Source organism: Oncorhynchus keta, chromosome 1 (assembly GCF_023373465.1).
Source record: "Oncorhynchus keta strain PuntledgeMale-10-30-2019 chromosome 1, Oket_V2, whole genome shotgun sequence".
NCBI classification, from domain to species: domain Eukaryota; kingdom Metazoa; phylum Chordata; class Actinopteri; order Salmoniformes; family Salmonidae; genus Oncorhynchus; species Oncorhynchus keta.
The window spans coordinates 18258419-18278061 of NC_068421.1; the positions used below are offsets into that span (position 1 = coordinate 18258419).

General features: G+C 41.3%; 1 protein-coding gene across 1 annotated transcript in view; it reads right to left on the bottom strand.

Annotated features, from left to right (window-relative positions):
- The window catches only part of LOC118392795 (solute carrier family 25 member 36-A-like), a 28752-nt gene extending 22664 nt beyond the window's left edge, over nucleotides 1-6088 (bottom strand). The window contains exons 1-3 of the mRNA XM_035784809.2: nucleotides 5649-6088; nucleotides 2344-2508; nucleotides 1573-1650 (exon numbers count right to left, since the gene is read on the bottom strand). Coding sequence (XP_035640702.1) covers nucleotides 1573-1650; nucleotides 2344-2508; nucleotides 5649-5689 — 284 coding nt within the window. The 5' untranslated portion in view covers nucleotides 5690-6088. The remainder of the gene's footprint in view (nucleotides 1-1572; nucleotides 1651-2343; nucleotides 2509-5648) is intronic.
- Nucleotides 6089-19643: the final 13555 nt, after the last annotated feature.

The window sequence follows — 19643 nt, forward strand, 5'->3', positions numbered from 1 at the left end:
ATTTTAATATGCTGGTAACAGTTTTAGAAAAGCAGTAAGGCAGTGCTATATCATGGTGCCGGACCCACAACGCCATTTACCTGTGACTGTATTCATGATACAGCACTGACACTTATCCTTATTGCTTCATTAAAATAGGAGTTAAATCATGTTCCTTGAATTTACTACTCTTTGAAATGTGTAGTTGTGTCTAAAAAGCACCATTTTACAAAACAAATTTTAAATGGCACTAAAAAAAACTGTGTGTGTACTTTAGTGTATTTATACTTGGGATATCGCCTTTCAACATTAAAAGTTCAAAAAGGACGTCTTAAATTATGTCAAAAAGCAACTTCTGTGTTGGTATGGTCTGGGCGTACCCCAATAACAGAATGGTGTGGGCGTATACCGGTCTTGTAAAAATATCCATGCGAGTAGAGTGCTGATTGACCAACTCAGCCAATGAGCCAACATGACATGTTATATAAGGAAATAGCATTTTTGAAACGGTCTGTTTGAGATGGGGTTTTTGAAGTGTTTTTTTCCCCCCAATTTATGTTTGGCCACAAATACAATAGGACAACCAAACAACAATATTTGGGTATGAGTTAACAGAATATGAACTTTTAAAAGTGAGATGTTCACTGGACAGTTACTTGAATCACTTTTGGGGCAATTGGAATGAGATATGGTTTGGCTCAGCTCCATATACATTCAATTTGAATTACATGTGAATATTCTAAAACCTGTATAAAACAACTTTCCCACCAGTGATGTTTCCATCAAACTGACTTTTTGCAGATAAAAAGCTGTGCATGATGACAGTGCACATAACAATTACTTTTACCCTTAAATTCCCATGTATGACAAATACGTTAAATGGGTTTCCATCCAACTTTACTGATGGTTTTGTCACAAAAACTGTTGAGCTATATAGCAAATGTGTCCACTATAGTCTTGTCACATGCGATCTAGCCAACAGCTCGCAGATACAGTGCGGGTAGGCTACCTACATTATGAGATTATTATGGATAAGAGCTTTGTATTCTGTGTATTTGTCAAACAGCAGCCAAGCACCGATAATCATGTCACCAGAATAAGATCCTGAATATTTATTGGGAAGGAGCATCAGGCTCATCACCGTCCACTTTCACCACCCCGTGAAGAACATCTTATTTCATCTGTAGCCTAATAAACTGCATGCTTCCCGAGTCATAGTGGCAGGACTCCCATATCATCACGACTCCCAAGTTTACTTCAAAATGATGGTTATTATATCAATATTTGCGCATAATGGCGTTTCCACCACCATTTCTCGCATAATCCATTGTACAGACACAAAAAGATCCCATCATGTCGAATTAACAAATTGTCTGTCTGCATATATAAACTTGTACCGGTATTTAATGTTTCCATCTGCCCAGCTGTGACCTTTTTTCCATGTGTCAGGTAATTCATCTGCATGAAATGGACTATATAGTTAGTTAGATGGAAATGTGGTTGGTGATATTGTATATCCTGAAATATAAAATTATCATACAGTACTACAATTTCATTAATCTACTTTTTGTTGTTGTAATGTTAGGTGCTTACCTGGAGGGGGCCACACCCACTAGATTCGGCCCCAGGCCCCTGAACAGAGAGCGGGCTCCTTCTTTCTCAAGAATCAACCTGAAGATAAAAACAGGATTCCCTTACCCACCACTCACAAATATTCACATTATTTTCACTGAAACTTCAGTGGAATTCATAACAATGAACTAATAGGCTCTGCTGAAAGACTTGCAACAACAACTTGTAGAGAGAAAAACATGATGTATGATAGGAGTGATGGGATATATCCTGCTGCTGGGGTAGGCTACAGATCCCCAGACAGGCCTTTGCCTGAAGGTAGGAGAGAGAGGGGCGCTTTAGGAGTTGGATTTTAGTCCACATGGCTCTGCCTACCAAGGAGACATGGGCCAGAGCAAACAACAACATGGGGTTTTGTGTGGAGGGAGGGATCCAGCAGCCAAACCCCACGAGGGGATAGGGGGTAAACCGGAGGACATGTAAACACCCAAAATAGACCAGCTAATATTTACTCTCTGGTTTCTTGAGACTTCTAAGCATTAGACTACTTAGAACTGTTTACTGTGAAGTTTAATGTGCAAAGCTAGAGGGCAATGACAGTAATAAATCCAAAACAATCTAAACCAATAACACAAGCATAAAGTATAGTATTTGTAATGTTTGATGGTTAACAATAAACATCCCTAGGCATTAAAATAAAAGCCTACGCCTGTTTGATCTTGTGAGCTGACACTGTATGTTAGTATGACAATGCTAGTAAATCAAGTTGTGCAGGCAGAACATAATACCCACTTGAGGCAGTGCAGGGGTCCTGGAGGGGACATGCGTGCTACGCTGGGCCCATTGACGGTACTGAGCTGCACCCCAGACACGTAGAGTGTGATGTGGGATGACTGTAGTCTGGTCTTCACCACCTCCAGGGGACAGGTCAGGATGGCTCCTACCGTTCCCCCACACCTAGAAGAGAGCAGAGAGCAGAGAGAGAACAGAGGGATGGGAAAGGGTAGAGAGTGAGCGTGTCAGAGCAAACAACCCACACAAACTGATGGAACAGACGTAGAATTGTGTGCTTTTTTGAGGTGGCAGCAAATATTGCTGAGCTGCTTGAGAAAAGCAGCAGACAAACTGTATCTGGAAGGTGCCGAGGCTTGAGGATCCGTGTGGAGACTAGGGGAGGCTTGAGGATCCGTGTGGAGACTAGGGGAGGCTTGGCGAGTCAGCACAGTAATGCCCTCCATCTGAGGACAACAGTTCTCGGCTGGAATGAATAAGTGCAATAACCTCTAGTCTCCACACGGATACTTTGTGCCCGTACCTTTCACACATCTAATTTGACCTAACACTTTCCAAAAGCACACAAATGACTAGGCTACCATTGACTGAGTCTGAGCTTCTTTATAGGAACTCATGAATACAACACGGTTTTGAACGCAATGGGAGCGGGATGATTTGAAAGAAGTAGACTAATTTCTATGAGTCCTTTGGGGGAAATATGGCGAGTAGAAAGTATGTGTTTATAACCTAGCCCTGAGCAATTGCCCCGTGTTGTATCGTAAACTATGAAAAGACACAGATAAGAGTGTGAAGGACAAGACAGTGAGAATATTTTCAGCCAAACCAGAGTAGATTACAGATACAGGCCTAACTCTGTTGCTATGATGGTTGATTATTAATCCATACTTCTATTGCGGCAGATACAGAGGGAGATGGCCACAGTAAATAGAGGTGGAACCGAGGGAATCCGACATACACGTCTGGCACATGTGGATTGCGACAGAGCATGAGCACTGTGGAGAACATTAGAAAAGGTAAACAACAGGAGGGTGCAGGGCTAAACTATTTCTTCCTTACCTGGGACCAATAGTCCTATGACAAGCTACTGATGTTATTTTGAAGGAAAGGAGAACATGCCTAGGCCTATTACTCAATATGTCTGTCAACTATTGTGTTTATTTATTATGAGTTCAATAAAAAGATAGGAGACAATAAAAGACTTGAGATGCAGCCAAATGTTCTGGAAACCCACATGACACAGTTACAGGGAAGGGGCTCTCTGATTAAACTCAACGCTACGATTTACGATAGAGTTGAGCAGCGACTACTGTGGGCTGCCTGGATTTCCAAAATCACATAAAATTATGTTTTTATTTAAAAACTACCGATTTCAGCACCCAAAGAACAACCTGTATTTACACAGGACAAATACAGCACCCCAAAAATAGTCATGTGTAAATGACATTGTACTGTGTAAATGCAGGCTATTCTTTGGATGCTAAAATATGTTTTCTTAAAAAAAAATAAAAAAAATAATGTGATGTCGGGGAACTCCAGCCCTGTTGATTAGGCTACTGCCCATCCTGAACTAACGATAACAATTTTGGAAGGAATATGGAGGTACACTAATGTATCGATGTCAAGTTACTCTCATACCACATACAGTAGGGGTCTTCCAACCCTCCCTGAGATATTACACAACTGGTTGTCTGAGCTGAAATTGGCCATGTGCCTTCGTTTACAAGAATTCAGGAGCTCTCTTGCTCTCTATTCATCCATCTCTGTCTTTTGCCATGAGTCTGTGAGCAACACACGCAGGAATGCTTCTTGCCCTGAAGCCTCAAGCTCAGCATGCGCCTTCACAAACTACAGCGAACCAGCTGAAACGTGAGTCCTGAAATCTTCAACATAATCTTTAGAACACCCCATCTGTTGGTCATGCAATTGTCCATATGAATGTACATAGTAAGAGTCTATATAACAAATCAAGTCCTCATCTAGCCCTTGGTCTTGACTCTCAGTTCCATTACAATACACATAAGAGTCATTGGACAAAGGAGTCTTCTGTATGGGGAAGTTTTGTTAAAAGCCCTGACTCTCAGTCGGAACATTAACAAGCATCATTGAAGTACAGTTTTGGAAGCATAAGGACCTTATATTTCATATCAGCATCCAGCAAGACTTTTTTCCTTCTAAAAACAAAAGGTTAAATTGATACACACCTATATAGGGTTAGTGTTCACACACTGCCATATCTCAAATGTTACAGCCATGTTTGCTGAAAACATAGGGACCACCTGTGCTAATTAGCTATCAGGCATGATCCAGACACATGGGTGTAATGAAAGAAGGCTGGTTAAAACAGGGTACAGTAAGTGTTTTTTGCATTTATTAAATTATTTTTATATTATATGAAAGAAGAGGGCTTTATGTTTCTAGAACTTTGTGGTAATTTCGAATCGATTCACGTTTTGGTATAATATTTGGCTGCCAGAGCCAGGCTACCTCTGAAAATAGCATACCGTGGACCTTAAGGAGTAACGGTAACATTAGGCTCTATACGAGCACATCTTGGGCTAGCTCGCTACAATGTCGTACTGACAGTGTGAGCATCATTGCTATTTATTTACCATTACAACTTCGGGCTGCGTAGCAAGAATGGTTTAATCGGAGAAGAGTTCCCCCATCGGCTGTGGCAGTTCAGGTAATTTATAGCTGACCATGGTATGACCTTGGAGTGCATTTGTTTTGGTTCTGACGCCGCAACTTGATCACATGCCTATGAGAGAAACCCCTTATACCTCCGAGAGAGAAACCTGATAGTCTACGGCTTACCATAATGTTAGACCCCCTTATTTCTTTAGTTGCACGATGAGCTCAGTAGTTTGATAGTAAAGGATGCCAGGTAACGTTAACATTAGATAACGTCAGAATATGTGAAATAAGGTCAAAACAATGGCATCCGAGCGCACGTGCTGAAACAAGTGCATCCGCGTGGGTTATGGCTAATAGTCGGACAATGGTAATAACAAAACTCGTATACAATTGAAGAGCTGGCAATGTTGTGGGTGAAAAACTTCTACATAGCAACGGAAAATAGATTTCCCTACCAAAACCAGACAGCTATGTCATTGAATTCAGATAGCTAATGTTAGCTAGCAAAACAGCTGCTGCAGGCACATCATCGTGGATACGTCTAGACTAGCAGCATCTAACGTGCTAGCCAACTAGACATCTTTGCATTTTATATAGCTTGCTAGCATGATGGTAACTAACGTTACACTGGACTGTATTACTAGCTAGCGATTAGCCATGATACTCACCCTCCAGCAAACAGATGAACTAGGGTATCTCTCTGACTCATTCTGTCTCATATTCCCAGGACCCGGACGCAGGGCACCACTTTGGGTCAGGAGACAAGGGGGGCTGACGACAAGGAATGGGTAACTTATTGATCACTAGACCAATGCGCCGTGTTGTGGAGGTCAGTTGCTAGCAAAAGCGAGTATATGTAACGCGTTAGCTACAGTAGCTAGCTTCCCAGGCTAACCGTTGCCTTCCCCTGACTGAAAACTTCGCGGTCACGACAGTGACTTTGCGTCTCTTCCGTGTTACAGGGATATTATTTTGCCATGGTGGATGTATTTTTCTAGTGAATGAATCCAATTCGGTGTGATATACTTATACCCCGACACACCTCCAGCCTGACTCTTACATTGCTCGCCTTCACCCCTTGCCTCACAGAATGCTACAGCGACAGGTCAGAATGTTTATCGTCGAATGGGAAGCCGCAAAACAAAGGCTGTGATTGGCGGATGTGTAGCAGTACAATATTTAATCCCGCCCCAACACTACTTTTTCACGTGATCAGGCTTTGAATGGAAGCGTGCTTCGCTACAGCAAGTTTCAAATCAATCCAATACAAATTGTATTGGTGCATACACTATATAAACAAAAGTATGTGGACACCCCTTCAACATAGTGTATTCGGCTATTTCTGCCACACATGTATAAAATCGAGCACACAAGCCATGCAATTTCCATAGACAAACATTGGCAGTAGAAGGGCGTTTCTGAAGAGCTCATTGACTTTGAGCTTGGCACCGTTCCACAGGTCAGTTTTAGGCCCTGCAAGAGCTTCCCAAAAGTGCATGTATTTTGCATATGTTATCGCAGGTGCAGCAAATGCTTGTGTTTTTAGCTCTAACAGTGCAGCGTACCCAACAATACAAAACAATATACACAAATACACAAAATGTAAATTAAGAAATATCCGAAGGATCAATCTCAGAGTCTGGAATATAACTAAATGTATGTATACGAGGGTGTTTATCGACAGTAGGCTATAAATAGGACAGGTGTGTACAGCAGTAGTTCTTTACAGTGTATTTATTTATTTGTAATTTTTATGAAATCTCTTGAGATATACCTTGTTTTCAAGTGTCCGAATGAAAAAAAATGAACCTGCAATACTTAGTAACAATAATAATATGCCAACTACTGTTGAATAATAATAATAACTGTAATAATAAAATAAATGAACATTAGTAGCATAAAAGTTTTATATAACTACTAATAGGCCTAGAAATAGTACAATTACTGCTACAACTACTAATACAACTACTTAAACGAAGTACCTATAATATACACTGAGTGTACAAAACATTAATAAAACCTTCTCTTATCATGACATAGACTGACCAGGTAAATCCAGGTTAAAGCTAGGATCCCTTATTGATGTCACGTGTTAAATCCACTTCAATCAGTGTAGACAGAGGGGAGGAGACAGGTTAAAGAAGGATGTTTAAGCCTTGAGATAATTGAGACATGGATTGTGTATGTGTGCCATTCAGAGGGTAACCTGGCAAGACAAAATACGTAAGTGCCTTTGAATGGATTATGGTAGTAGGTGCCAGGCGCACCGGTTTGTGTCAAGAACTGCAACACCGTTGGGTTTTTCACGCTCAACAGTTTCCCCAGGTGTATCAAGACTGGTCCACCACCCAAAGGACATCCAGACAACTTGACACAATTGTGGGAAGCATTGGAGTAAACATGGGGCAGCATCCCTGTGGAACACTTTTGACATCTTGTAGAGTCCATGCACCGACGATACATACAATACATACATATTTACAAATATCTTCACATGGGGATGTTTCTATTAGTTAAAACAGTTTGATCTTAACATCACTGTGTGATTTTAATGGCCTGATTTATGTAGGTAAATTATTCCAGTCAGTTGGGCCTGTATCTTAAAGATCTTACTCCAACTTCATGATGTACCCTTGGAATTGGTCATTTCTGCTGCTGTTGAAAAGGAGTAGTGTGAGTCTTGTAAAGTTAAATATTCCTTAATACAGTATATACAGGGACATTTCAGTTGATACATTTATAAATAAATTGGTACCAATGCAGTTGTCTTCTGTTTGGGAGTGACAGCCAATTTAGCAATTCATACATTGTGCAATGATGTGTCTTATAATGCTATCCAAAGTATATACACTACCGTTCAAAAGTTTGGGGTCACTTAGAAATGTCCTAGTTTTTGAAAGAAAAACACATTTTTGCTCCATTAAAATAGCATCAAATTGATCCAAAATACAGTGTAGACATTCTTAATGTTGTATATGACTATTGTAGCTGGAAACGGTTGATTTTTTTATGGAATATCTACATACAGTATGTATACAGAGGCCCATTATTAGCAACCATCACTCCTGTGTTCCAATGGCACATTGTGTTAGCTAATTCAAGTTTAGCATTTTAAAAAGCTAATTGAACATTAGAATATCATTTTGCAATTATGTTAGCACAGCTGAAAACTGTTGCTCTGATTAAAGAAGCAATGCAACTGGTCTTCTTTCGACTAGTTGAGTATCTGGAGCATCAGCATTTGTGGGTTTGATTACAGGCTCAAGATGGCCAGAAACAAAGATCTTTCTTCCTTCTTCTGATAAATGAAGGCTATTCCATGCGAGAAATTGCCAAGAAACGGAAGATCTCGTACAACGCTGTGTACTACTCCCTTCACAGAACAGCGGACAAACAGTCTCTAACCAGAATAGAAAGAGGAGTGGGAGGCCCCGTTGCACAACTGAGCAAGATGACAAGTACATTAGAGTGTCTAGTTTGAGAAACAGATGCCTCACAAATCCTTAACTGGCAGCTTCATTAAATAGTACCCGCAAAACATCAGTCTCAACGTCAACAGTGAAGAGGCGACTCCAGGATGCTGGCCTTCTAGGTAGAGTTGCAATGAAAAAGCCATATCTCAGACTGGCCAATAAATATAAAAGATTAAGATGGGCAAAAGAACACAGACACTGGACAGATGAATATTGGTAAAAAAAAGTGTTATGGACAGACCACTACTAAAGGATACCAAAAAGAAGAAGAGACTTGCTTGGCCCAAGAAGCAAGAGCAATGGACATGAGACCGGTGGAAATTTGTCCTTTGGTCTGATGAGTCCAAATTTCAGATTTTTGATTCTGACCAGAGTAGGTTAAATCTAGCCTTGGTTTCCTGTAGACAGACAAATCTAAGTTTTAAGTGTTCGGATCACAAAGAACAACATTCGTGAGACGTAGAAAAAATGAAAAGATGCTGGAGGAGTGCTTGACGCCATCTGTCAAGCATGGTGGAGGCAATGTGATGGCCTGGGGTGCTTTGGTGGTGGTAAAGTTGCAGATTTGCACATGGTAAAGGGATCTTGAAGAAGGAAGGCTATCACTCCATTTTGCAACGCCATGCCATACATACCCTGTGGACGGTGCTTAATTAGAGACAATTTCCTCCGACAAACAGGCCAATGACCCAAAGCACAGCTCCAAGCTATGCAAGAACTATTTAAGGATGAAGTAGTCAGCTGGTATTCTGTGTTAATGGAGTGGCCAGCACAGTCACCGGATCTCAACCCTGTTGAGCTGTTGTGGGAGCAGCTTGACCGTATGGTATGTAGGAAGTGCCCATCATGACAATCCAACTTGTGTGAGGTGCTTCAGTTAGAATGGGGTGAAATCTCTTCAGATTACTTCAACAAACTTACAACTGGAATGCCAAAGGTCTGCAAGGCTGTAATTGCTGCAAATTGAGGATTCTTTGATGAAAGCAAAGTTTGAAGGACACAATTATTATTTCAATTAAAATAATTATTTATAATCATGTCAACATCTTAACTATATTTCCTATTCATTTATTAACTTATTTGATGTATGTTTTCATGGAAAACCATGACATTTCTAAGTGGCCCCAAACTTTTGAATGGTAGTGTTTGTCTCATGTCTGAGCCATTGAATTGCGACTTCACTTTGTCCCTGTACTGTCGTTTTGCCACTTTGATTGTCTTACAGAAGGCATAACTCTTCTGTTTATACACGTCCATGTTCCCTGAACTGCTGCAACTCCTATTCTTTGTAAGTGCGTAACTGACATGAACATCGAAGGTGAAATGTAGGGGAGTTCTTATTTAGAATGCTTAAGTAACATGCTTGTGAAGCCTATGATTTAGAGGTTAGTGAAAGTTAGAACTTATTGAGAAAGGACAAAGATCATTAAAGTAAAATGTTGTCCATGTCACTGTTTTACAATGCAATATCATTCTTTAACTGAATGGTTGGAAAGTAAGTCTGACTGTGTGGTTCTATGTAAATATTTCAGCTGGATTACTACCAACCAAAACAACATGGCCGCCTTGAATAGGTCCTTGTTATAGTGCCCAGTGAGAAAAAGCACACCCGTGGCATCCTATATCAAGAGTTGGAGATTTGTTCAGCTCAGAGGGAGTGTCAATCACACACACACACACACACACACACACACACACAAATATTGACCTCCCTCATTGAAAGCTGTTATGTAACCAGCTAGGATATTTTACACATAAAACAAACCAAACACAAAGTGGGCTTTGAAAATAAAGCCATGCTGGTAGTATGCATCTTATAGATGATGTGTGTTGGAAGATTTGGAACATTGGTAACCACAACGTTGGTATAACATGCTACTTATAATTGATTTAGCCCAGCAATTCCCAAACTCAGTCATCGGCACCTCAAGGGGTGCATGTTTTGTTGTTGCCCTAAACCTACACAGCTGATTCAAATAATCAAAGCTTGATGATTATTTGAATCAACTGTGTAGTGCTAGGGCAACAACCAAAACGTGCACCATTTGGGAAACCCTAAATTACCTGAATAGTTTGGATGAGAGAGTTATACAGAGATTGTGTTTGTACATCCACTTGCATGTTACGTCTACTCCTGCTCCTCCTCTCTGGCTCTCATTGTCACCAGTTTACTCATTATTACACACACCTGCCACCATCGTTACGCACACCTGCGCCTCATCAGACTCACCTGGACTCCATCACTTCCCTGATTACCTTCCCTATATCTGTCACTCCCTTAGTTTTTCCCCCCAGACAGTACCGCTTATGTGTTTCATGTCTATACGCTACTCGTGTTTGTTATTGTGCCGTTTATTATTAAACTCACCACCTGCACTTTTTCCCCCCGACTCAGCATATACATTACGTACGTGTGAATGTAAGTGAACTGCATCTGGGAGGTGACTTGAGCCATCCTGGCGTTATGGACAAAATGCAGTTTACTCATTTGAGCTGGAGATTAACATGCTTACCTTTTGAAATCTGTATCTGAAATAATGAACTAATTAAAGTTGGGAAATAACTTTCATTGAACACATGGGCTACTGTACTCTCAAAGGACAAACTTACTACGCCATCATTTTATGTAGGCCTAATTCCCCAAAAGGTCACAGAAGGTGTAGATTGTGAGTTATCCGTTACCCTACCCTAGAGATCTGAATACATTGTCGTCCTGGGCAGTGGTATTCAAAGTCACTGTCTGCAGTGGGGTTGAGAAAGCTCATTTGAAAAAATACATATTTTCTAACTAAATTGGTTTCTTTTCATTTTGAAAATGTAATGAATTGAAGGTTATTTGTTGATGTAAAAATATAAATGTAACTTTTTTAGGTTGTGTCAGTAGATTTGGGGTGTGGTGTGGTCTCGAATTTCATGCGGGAAAAAATGGTGTCCCTAGTTATTCTGGCGGAAAAAATGGTGTCCCTAGTTATTCTGGCGGAAAAAATGGTGTCCCTAGTTATTCTGGCGGAAAACATGGGGTCCCCGCTGAAAAAGTTAAAATACCACTGCCATAGGGGAATGTGCCCACACAGGAAGACATATTGACCTCCCTCATGTAAAGTTATTATGTAACCAACTAAGATGTCTTGCACATAAAACACACCAATCCCAAAGTGGGCTTTAAAATAAGGCTATGCTGGTAGTATGCATCTTATGGATGATGTGTGTAGGAGGATTTAGGGACATTGGTGACCACAATGTTGGTATAGAAAGCTAAAGTGGATTTTGCCTCTATACATTTCTTTTCATAATGGTGGGCGTATATGACCTGAATACTTTGGATGAGAGAGGTATACAGAGATTGTGTGTGCAAGTGAACTGCATCTGAGAGCTGACTTGCACCATCCTGGCGTTAAGGACAAAATGCAGTTTACTCATTTGAGCTTGAGAATAAAATGCGTACGCCACTTGGTTTTATAATTAAAGCTGCAGTTTAACAAGGCCAGATCATGTGCCGCATGGTGCTCCACACTAATCACGTTACTGACTGACTGCTTCCTGTACAGACGACAGAGAGAGAGAGAGAGTGAGCCATGAGTGGTCACTGACCCCAACTGTATTACCCTTTCTCGTACCAGTCCGCAGAAGACAATCTGAACCATTGTCCATGTACAACCTATAGCCAGGTTCAATTAGCATAGCTGTAGTTGTACGTATTGTTCCACCCTTAATTCTACAATGAATTCAAGCATCAGCCATTAGATCAGCTAGTGGATGGCATAAATGCAACATAAGTGCAACAATTCCTTGTCCTCTTGAAGTTGCTGGTCCTCCAGAAGTTGTATGTCTATGGTGGTCTCCAGAAGACCCTGAATGACTGGTTGTACCCGGCTGGCCTGGTAGAGGAGTTATGAGCAAAATCCGCCGGATGTTTCTTACTGCAGATGTAGCTAGATCACTCTTCTATTGGTGAGAATGTCCCTGCACAGCTGGAAATGTAAACTTGTAGTGTATTCAAGGTTTAAAAAGGCATTACAAGTTTGTAATTTCCACTTTGAAATGTTTGACTGGATTTGCCCTAACAAAAAATGCATCAACCCCTAAAAAAAAAGTCCATTAATTATAATCCACATAATAATTCACATTTCCTGTTGCTGCACGATTATTTTCCTGCTGTAGCAAACTGGCTCAAATTAAGATCCTACATCTGTAGATGCTCAAATAACACTGAGTCCTTATGGAATTACTCTGCAGTGATTTTGACCGTGTGGATGTCCATTACTGCTTTTTATGTAATAATCCTTTCCCTGTAGGATGAGCGAGATAGGAGGTGTATCCTGACTTCCTGATTCTGTGTGTGTGAGCAGCACACATCCCCTGGACTTGTAATACAGTTACAAAAACTGTCATAGAGCCAGGGGGAGAGCTTGAGAACTCCCCTCATCAGAATACGATTAAAGCTTTGTAATCTTTCTGCCAAGAGTCACTGCGATATCTCATGATCTTCCCCAGTATTTAGGGAACACACAGTAGCCAGTGTGTGGATGTGCGTACAGTGTAGTAGTTCTCCTAGGGCTCTTGGACTAAAAAGGAATCTAAGAGTCTCAATTGAAATGACTTTGAAACTGACCCATGTAATACACAGGTTCATGTGTCAGTGACTATTACTTTGAGCCAATGTACAATATGAGTTCATTAGGCTGCACCAGTTATCTAGTTATTTTGGAATAGCATATGCAAAACAAATCCAATTGTATTTGTCACATGCGCGAATACAACAGGTGTAGACATAACCGTGAAATGCGTGCTTACGAGCCCTTTCCGAACGATGCTGTTTTTAAAAAATAAGAAAAGGTATAGTAAAAACACAAGGAATAAAATACACAAGAATGAAGCTATATGGAGGGAGTACCAGTACCATATCAATGTGCAGGGGTACGAGGTATTTTAGGTAGATACAGTATGGACAATAATACAAGTAAAAAAGGAACAGAGCAGCAGCAGCGTATATGATGAGTGGGAAAGTGTGTGTGTCTGTGTGTCTGTGTTTTTGTGTCAATATGTGTGTGTGTTATGTAGTGTGTGTGTGCGGATGTAGTATATGTGTGTGTGGGTTTGTGTGAGAGTGTCAGTGTAGTGAGTGTGTGTGTGGGTAGAACCTGTTGGTCCGAGACCCGATGTTCCAGTATTGCTTGCTGGATGGTAGCAGGGAGAACAGCCTGGTTTGGGTGGCTGAAGTCTTTTGCCATTTCTGGGCCTTCCTCTGACACCGCCTGATATAGAGGTCCTGGATCACGGTGATGTACTGGACTGTCCACACCACCCTCCATAGCGTTTTGTGGTCGAGGGCGGTGCAGTTGCCATACAAAGTGGTTATGCAGCCAGTTAAGATGCTCTCAATGGTGCAGCTGTATAACATTTTGAGGACCTGAGGGGCCATGCTAAATTCCTTGTAATGTAATTTTGAGTCTAGTGAACAGTAACACAAATCACCATCAGACATATAATGCAGTGTCTTCAACTGAAATAAAACAACAACTGAATGATAAACAATCGACTTGTAAAATGCTCTAAAATTGGATAAAAACATAAGTTTGTCAGAAGTTAGTTTCAGTTCACTATGGATGACGTTGCAGTCTCCTGAAAGGGAAGAGATGCTGTAGTGCCCTCTTCACAACGGTGTGGGTGTGTGTGGATCATGTTAAGTCCTTAGTGATGTGGACTCCAAGTAACTCTAAGCTCTCGACCTGCTCCACAACAGCCTCGTTGATGTGTAGTCCACGATCAGCTCATTGGTCTTACTGATGTTGAGGGAGAGCTTGTTAAAAGGAGGCCATTCACTGTTAAATACCGTTACAATACTAGATGGAGTAATTATATGCTTAACTCCTCACTCAATGATAAAATAGATGTATCTGGATGTAAAATAGAAATCTACAGTGTTGTCACCAACAGTCAGTCTAATAGCCTTTGTGACATAAAGTCATGTCATGTGTTTGTATTGATCTAGTGTCAGACACAACTTGGCAAGGATGAGCGGTTTGTTTCAGAAGTGAAAATGATCAAAACAGAAGTATCATGAGAAACCAGAGCTCTTCTCTGAACCAGGGTCAATGGTCTATTCTAGAACATATGTTACTCATTAATATCTGTTTAAATAGGATTGTCCTCCCTCTTCCCCATCCCTATGCCTCACTGTCTTTGTCTCTCTGTCCTCTCTCCTGTCTCTGTGTCTGTCCTCTGTCTCTGTTCTCTGTCATTTGTCTCTGTGTCTGACCTCTGTCTCTGTCCTCTGTCTATGCCTCTCTGTCCTCTGTCTCTCTCTCTGTCTCTCTCCCGCTCCCTTTTCATATAGGTAATAATAACAGAATAACAAGGTATAAACATTTCCATCAGAGGATTATATGAGTGTCAATATAGATGATTATTGTTTGTCAATCTGGACTGGCAGTAGCCTGGGACTTGAGATGGTAATGTAATTTTGAGTCTAGTGAACAGTAACACAAATCACCATCAGACATATAATGCAGTGTCTTCAACTGAAATAAAATAACAACTGAATGATAAACAATCGACTTGTAAAATGCTCTAAAATTGGATAACAACATAAGTTTGTCAGAAGTTAGTTTCAGTTCACTATGGATGACGTTTCTCCAGCTGACAGAAGAGAAGAGAACATGTTGGTTCCTTTTCCTCACTATATTTGGGAGAGGTGAGTTGTGTGTCGACCATATTAGGGTGCTCTGCCATGTTAGGGAACTTTCTTACAAAGATAATTGATTTGGGGAATACCTGGGAAGGCCCATGTGTATAAAGTAGCTGAGATGTGTTTGTGTCACATCCACCATATAAGGAGACTGTCACGGCATGGAGGGATATCCTTACAGCCAATGGCGGGATCCTCATATCTTATGAGTGTGACTTTGTTCAGTGCCTTCGGGAAGTTTTCAGACCCCTTATTCTAAAATGGATTAAATCATATTTTTTCCTCCACAATCTACACACAATACCCCATAACGACAAAAGCAAAAAAAATGTTTTGTGTGTGCACATTTATTAAAAATAAAGAACAGAAATACCTTACTTACACAAGTATTTAGACCCTTTGCTATGAGACTCGAAATTGACCTCAGCTGCATCCTGTTTCAATTGATCATCCTAGAGATGTTTCTGCAACTTGTTTGGAGTCCACCTGTGGTAAATTCAATTGATTGGACATGATTTGGAAAGGCACACCTGGCTATATAAGGTCCCACAGCTGACAGTGCATATCAGAGCAGAAACCAAGCCATGAGGTCAAAGGAATTGTCTGTAGAGCTCCAAGACAGGATTGTGTCGAGATCTGGGGAAGGGTACCAAAAAATGTCTGCAGCATTGAAGGTCCCCAAGAACACAGTGGCCTTCGTCATTCTTAAATTGAAGATGTTTGGAACCACCAAGACTCTTCTTAGAGCTGGCCACCCGGCCAAACTGAGCAATCGGGGGAGAAGGGCCTTGGTCAGAGAGGTGACCAAGAACCTTATGGTCACTCTGACAGAGCTCTAGAGTTCCTCTGTGGAGATGGGAGAATCTTCCAGAAGGACAACCATCTCTGCAGCACTCCACCAATCAGGCCTTTATCGTAGAGTTACCAGACGGAAGCCACTCCTCAGTAAAAGGCACATAACAGCCCACTTGGAGTTAGCCAAAAGGCACTTAACGACTCTCAGACCATGAGAAACAAGATTCTCTGGTCTGATGAAACCAAGATTGAACTGTTTGGCCTGAATGCCAACGTCACGTCTGGAGGAAACCTGGCACCATCCCTACGGTGAATCATGGTGGTGGTAGCATCATGCTGTGGGGATGCTTTTCAGCGGCAGGGACTGGGAGACTAGTCAGGATCGAGGCAAAGATGAACGGAGTACAGAGAGAGATCCTTGATGAAAACGTGCTCCAGAGTGCTTATTACCTCAAACTGGGGCAAAGGTTCACATTCCAACATGACAATGACCCTAAGCACACAGCCAAGACAACCCAGGAGTGGCTTCGGGATAGGTCACTGAATGTCCTTGAGTGGCCCAGCCAGAGCCCGGACTTGAACCTGATCGAACATCTCTGGAGAGACCTGAAAATGCTGTGCAGCAACGCTCCCCATCCAACCTGACAGAGCTTGAGATGATCTGCACAAAAGGTATGGGAGAAACTCCCCAAATACAGGTGTGCCAAACTTGTAGCGTCATACCCAAGAAGACTCGATGCTGCAATCACTGCCAAAGTTGCTTCAACAAAGTACTGAGTCAAGGGTCTGAATACTTATGTAAATGTAATATTTCAGTTTATTTATTTATTTTTTGATAAATTAGCAAAGAAAGTCAAGGGGTACTGAATACTTTCCGAAGGCACTGTAAATATGTGGGTATGTTTAGACCTGCAGTTATTTCGAACATTTCCACGAGGCCTACTTCTGATCTGAATCATCTTTACACTGTCAATTATATATTGAACTCCTTACCATTTCCCAAACTTTGCACCTTAACCTTTCACCCAATTCCCTATATTACCACCTCAGCTTGCGTACTAGCCTATACCTTCAAGTACATGCTGATTTGGAAAACTTTCCTGATCACTTAGCTACTCTTTTGAAAATGTGTTTTTCTTGAACCAGAGATGTATCTGCAGAGAATCAATGATCAACTAATGTCTCTAGCTAGTTAGCTCCTGAACCTTTCTGTTGATAAAATTAACTGACCTTTATACCGAGCAGCTGCTATTTATACATCTCTGTGTATTCTATTGTGTGTGTGGGTGGGTGGTTTGGTGTGGATCGGTGGGTGGTTTGGTGTGGATCGGTGGGTGGTTTGGTGTGGATCGGTGGGTGGGTGTGGATCGGTGGGTGGGTGTGGATCGGTGGGTGGGTGGGTGTGCCAGTGGCAATGTTAAACTTGAACCTTCGTCAGGTGCTCTGTTTTTCCCCTTGACACGTATGGTATTGGTTGACCTGGAAGGAAGGGTGCATTTCCCAGCGCTCCCTACCGCTCATGTGCGTCTGGGTACCCAAATACAGACTGAACCACAGTGACATGAGGGTTCAAAGTTCACACTGTAGTTTGAACAACTTGTGGAGGCCTCTAAATGTAGAAATAAAAATGGGTCATGGCAATTCCATGGTAAAGGAACTACACTGAGACTCTGAAATCAATGTTTTTTGTTTGGTATGCATTTTAAAGTGAAACATCTAACTTTAATAAACCATACAACTTTATGCACAAGGCCTACTTCCCACAGAAAATGTTACTGAAACACATTTACCGGAAGAACTGTGCAGATAAAGTTTGTTCACAAAATAAAATTGCTGGAGCTTTTACCGTAATTCTGTTTCCAAACATTGCATCTGCAGTTTTTCCACTAATAGTTTTTTTTTTACTGTGTACATTTTTCAGAATAGTCATTATGCATACAATTGTATGGTTTGTTAAAATTGAAATGAATGTTTTTTGTTTGGTATACATTTAAAAGTGAAGAATCGCAGTCTTAGCGTAACTTTATCGTGGAATTGCCCATCACAAAGTAAACTATGGCTTGAATAAACAACTTCTGGCTAAACTTTGGCTTTTACGCATTTTTAAGAAACTTGAACAAGCTGTAGTTAGATGAGATACTGCATTATGTCATTTTATGGGGTGGAGACGACCAGTGACTGGTCTGGAACAGTGATGCAACATGCAGGCAAACTGCACAAAAAAATATTTAAAAAATGTGTATTGAGATAATAAAGTTAAAATGATTTGTTTTGAATTGATCTCCCTCACCCAGAAAATGCATCAATGTCATTTGTCTTGTTTTCTGATATTCTGACTTGTTTCAATACTTTTTTAGGTTAAGTTAAAGTAAGCAAAATGACCTTGGTAAGACATCAAGTCAATGCATTCTAATGGTAAGAGATATGTAGTTGAGGTCAACATTTTTTTGCGGTGCGTAATACAAACAATGTGACACCAGTCATAAAACTCGACATCTGTGTCATGATGCAGACATATTGTCAATTTAAAACATTCTCAGATACTGACTAGGCCTATGTAAGAAACACACACACACACACACACACACACACACACACACACACACACACACACACACACACACACACACACACACACACACACACACACACACACACACACACACACACACACACACACACACACACACACACACACACACACACACACACACACACACACACTACTTCCAATCACACACACCCTCCCCATCCCATGACTCTCATTGCCGTATGGTCCTGTGGAAGAGGCCTCTCTAAGTGGAGGCACGTTTAGTAGGCAGCCTGGCTCATATTACTGCCATACCTTCAGACATTACTGCGGGAATAGACCCAGGAATGTGAGACAGACAGACAGACCGGCCAGCCAGGCAGCCCAGGACAGCCTTGGAGCCTCCACTGAACCAATGCCTGATTTAATCATCAATAATCAGAGACCTGCTTGCTGCACTCTGTACCCTGGCCACAGGACACAGGAAGGGGCCCACTCTGGGCCATCTGAGAGCCACGGGACTGCAGGGATGCTTCTTAGTTAGGATCCAACAGGTTAAATGGATGGGCTGTTCACTCAAGATCACACAATAAAAACAATTTAAAACAACAGCAAGAAATAAATAAACAATATGCATACTATAACCAGCAATGAAATGATCAACATGATATGCATGAAGTGGTTCAGTGAAACAGGCCTAGTGTTATCAGAAGTGGTTCAGTGAAACAGGCCTATTGTTATCAGAAGTGGTTCAGTGAAACAGGCCTAGTGTTATCAGAAGTGGTTCGGTGAAACAGGCCTAGTGTTATCAGAAGTGGTTTCAGTGAAACAGGTCTAGTGTTATCAGAAGTGGTTCAGTGAAACAGGCCTAGTGTTATCAGAAGTGGTTCAGTGAAACAGGCCTAGTGTTATCAGAAGTGGTTCAGTGAAACAGGCCTAGTGTTATCAGAAGTGGTTTCAGTGAAACAGGCCTAGTGTTATCAGAAGTGGTTCAGTGAAACAGGCCTAGTGTTATCAGAAGTGGTTCAGTGAAACAGGTCTAGTGTTATCAGAAGTGGTTCAGTGAAACAGGCCTAGTGTTATCAGAAGTGGTTCAGTGAAACAGGCCTAGTGTTATCAGAAGTGGTTCAGTGAAACAGGCCTAGTGTTATCAGAAGTGGTTCAGTGAAACAGGTCT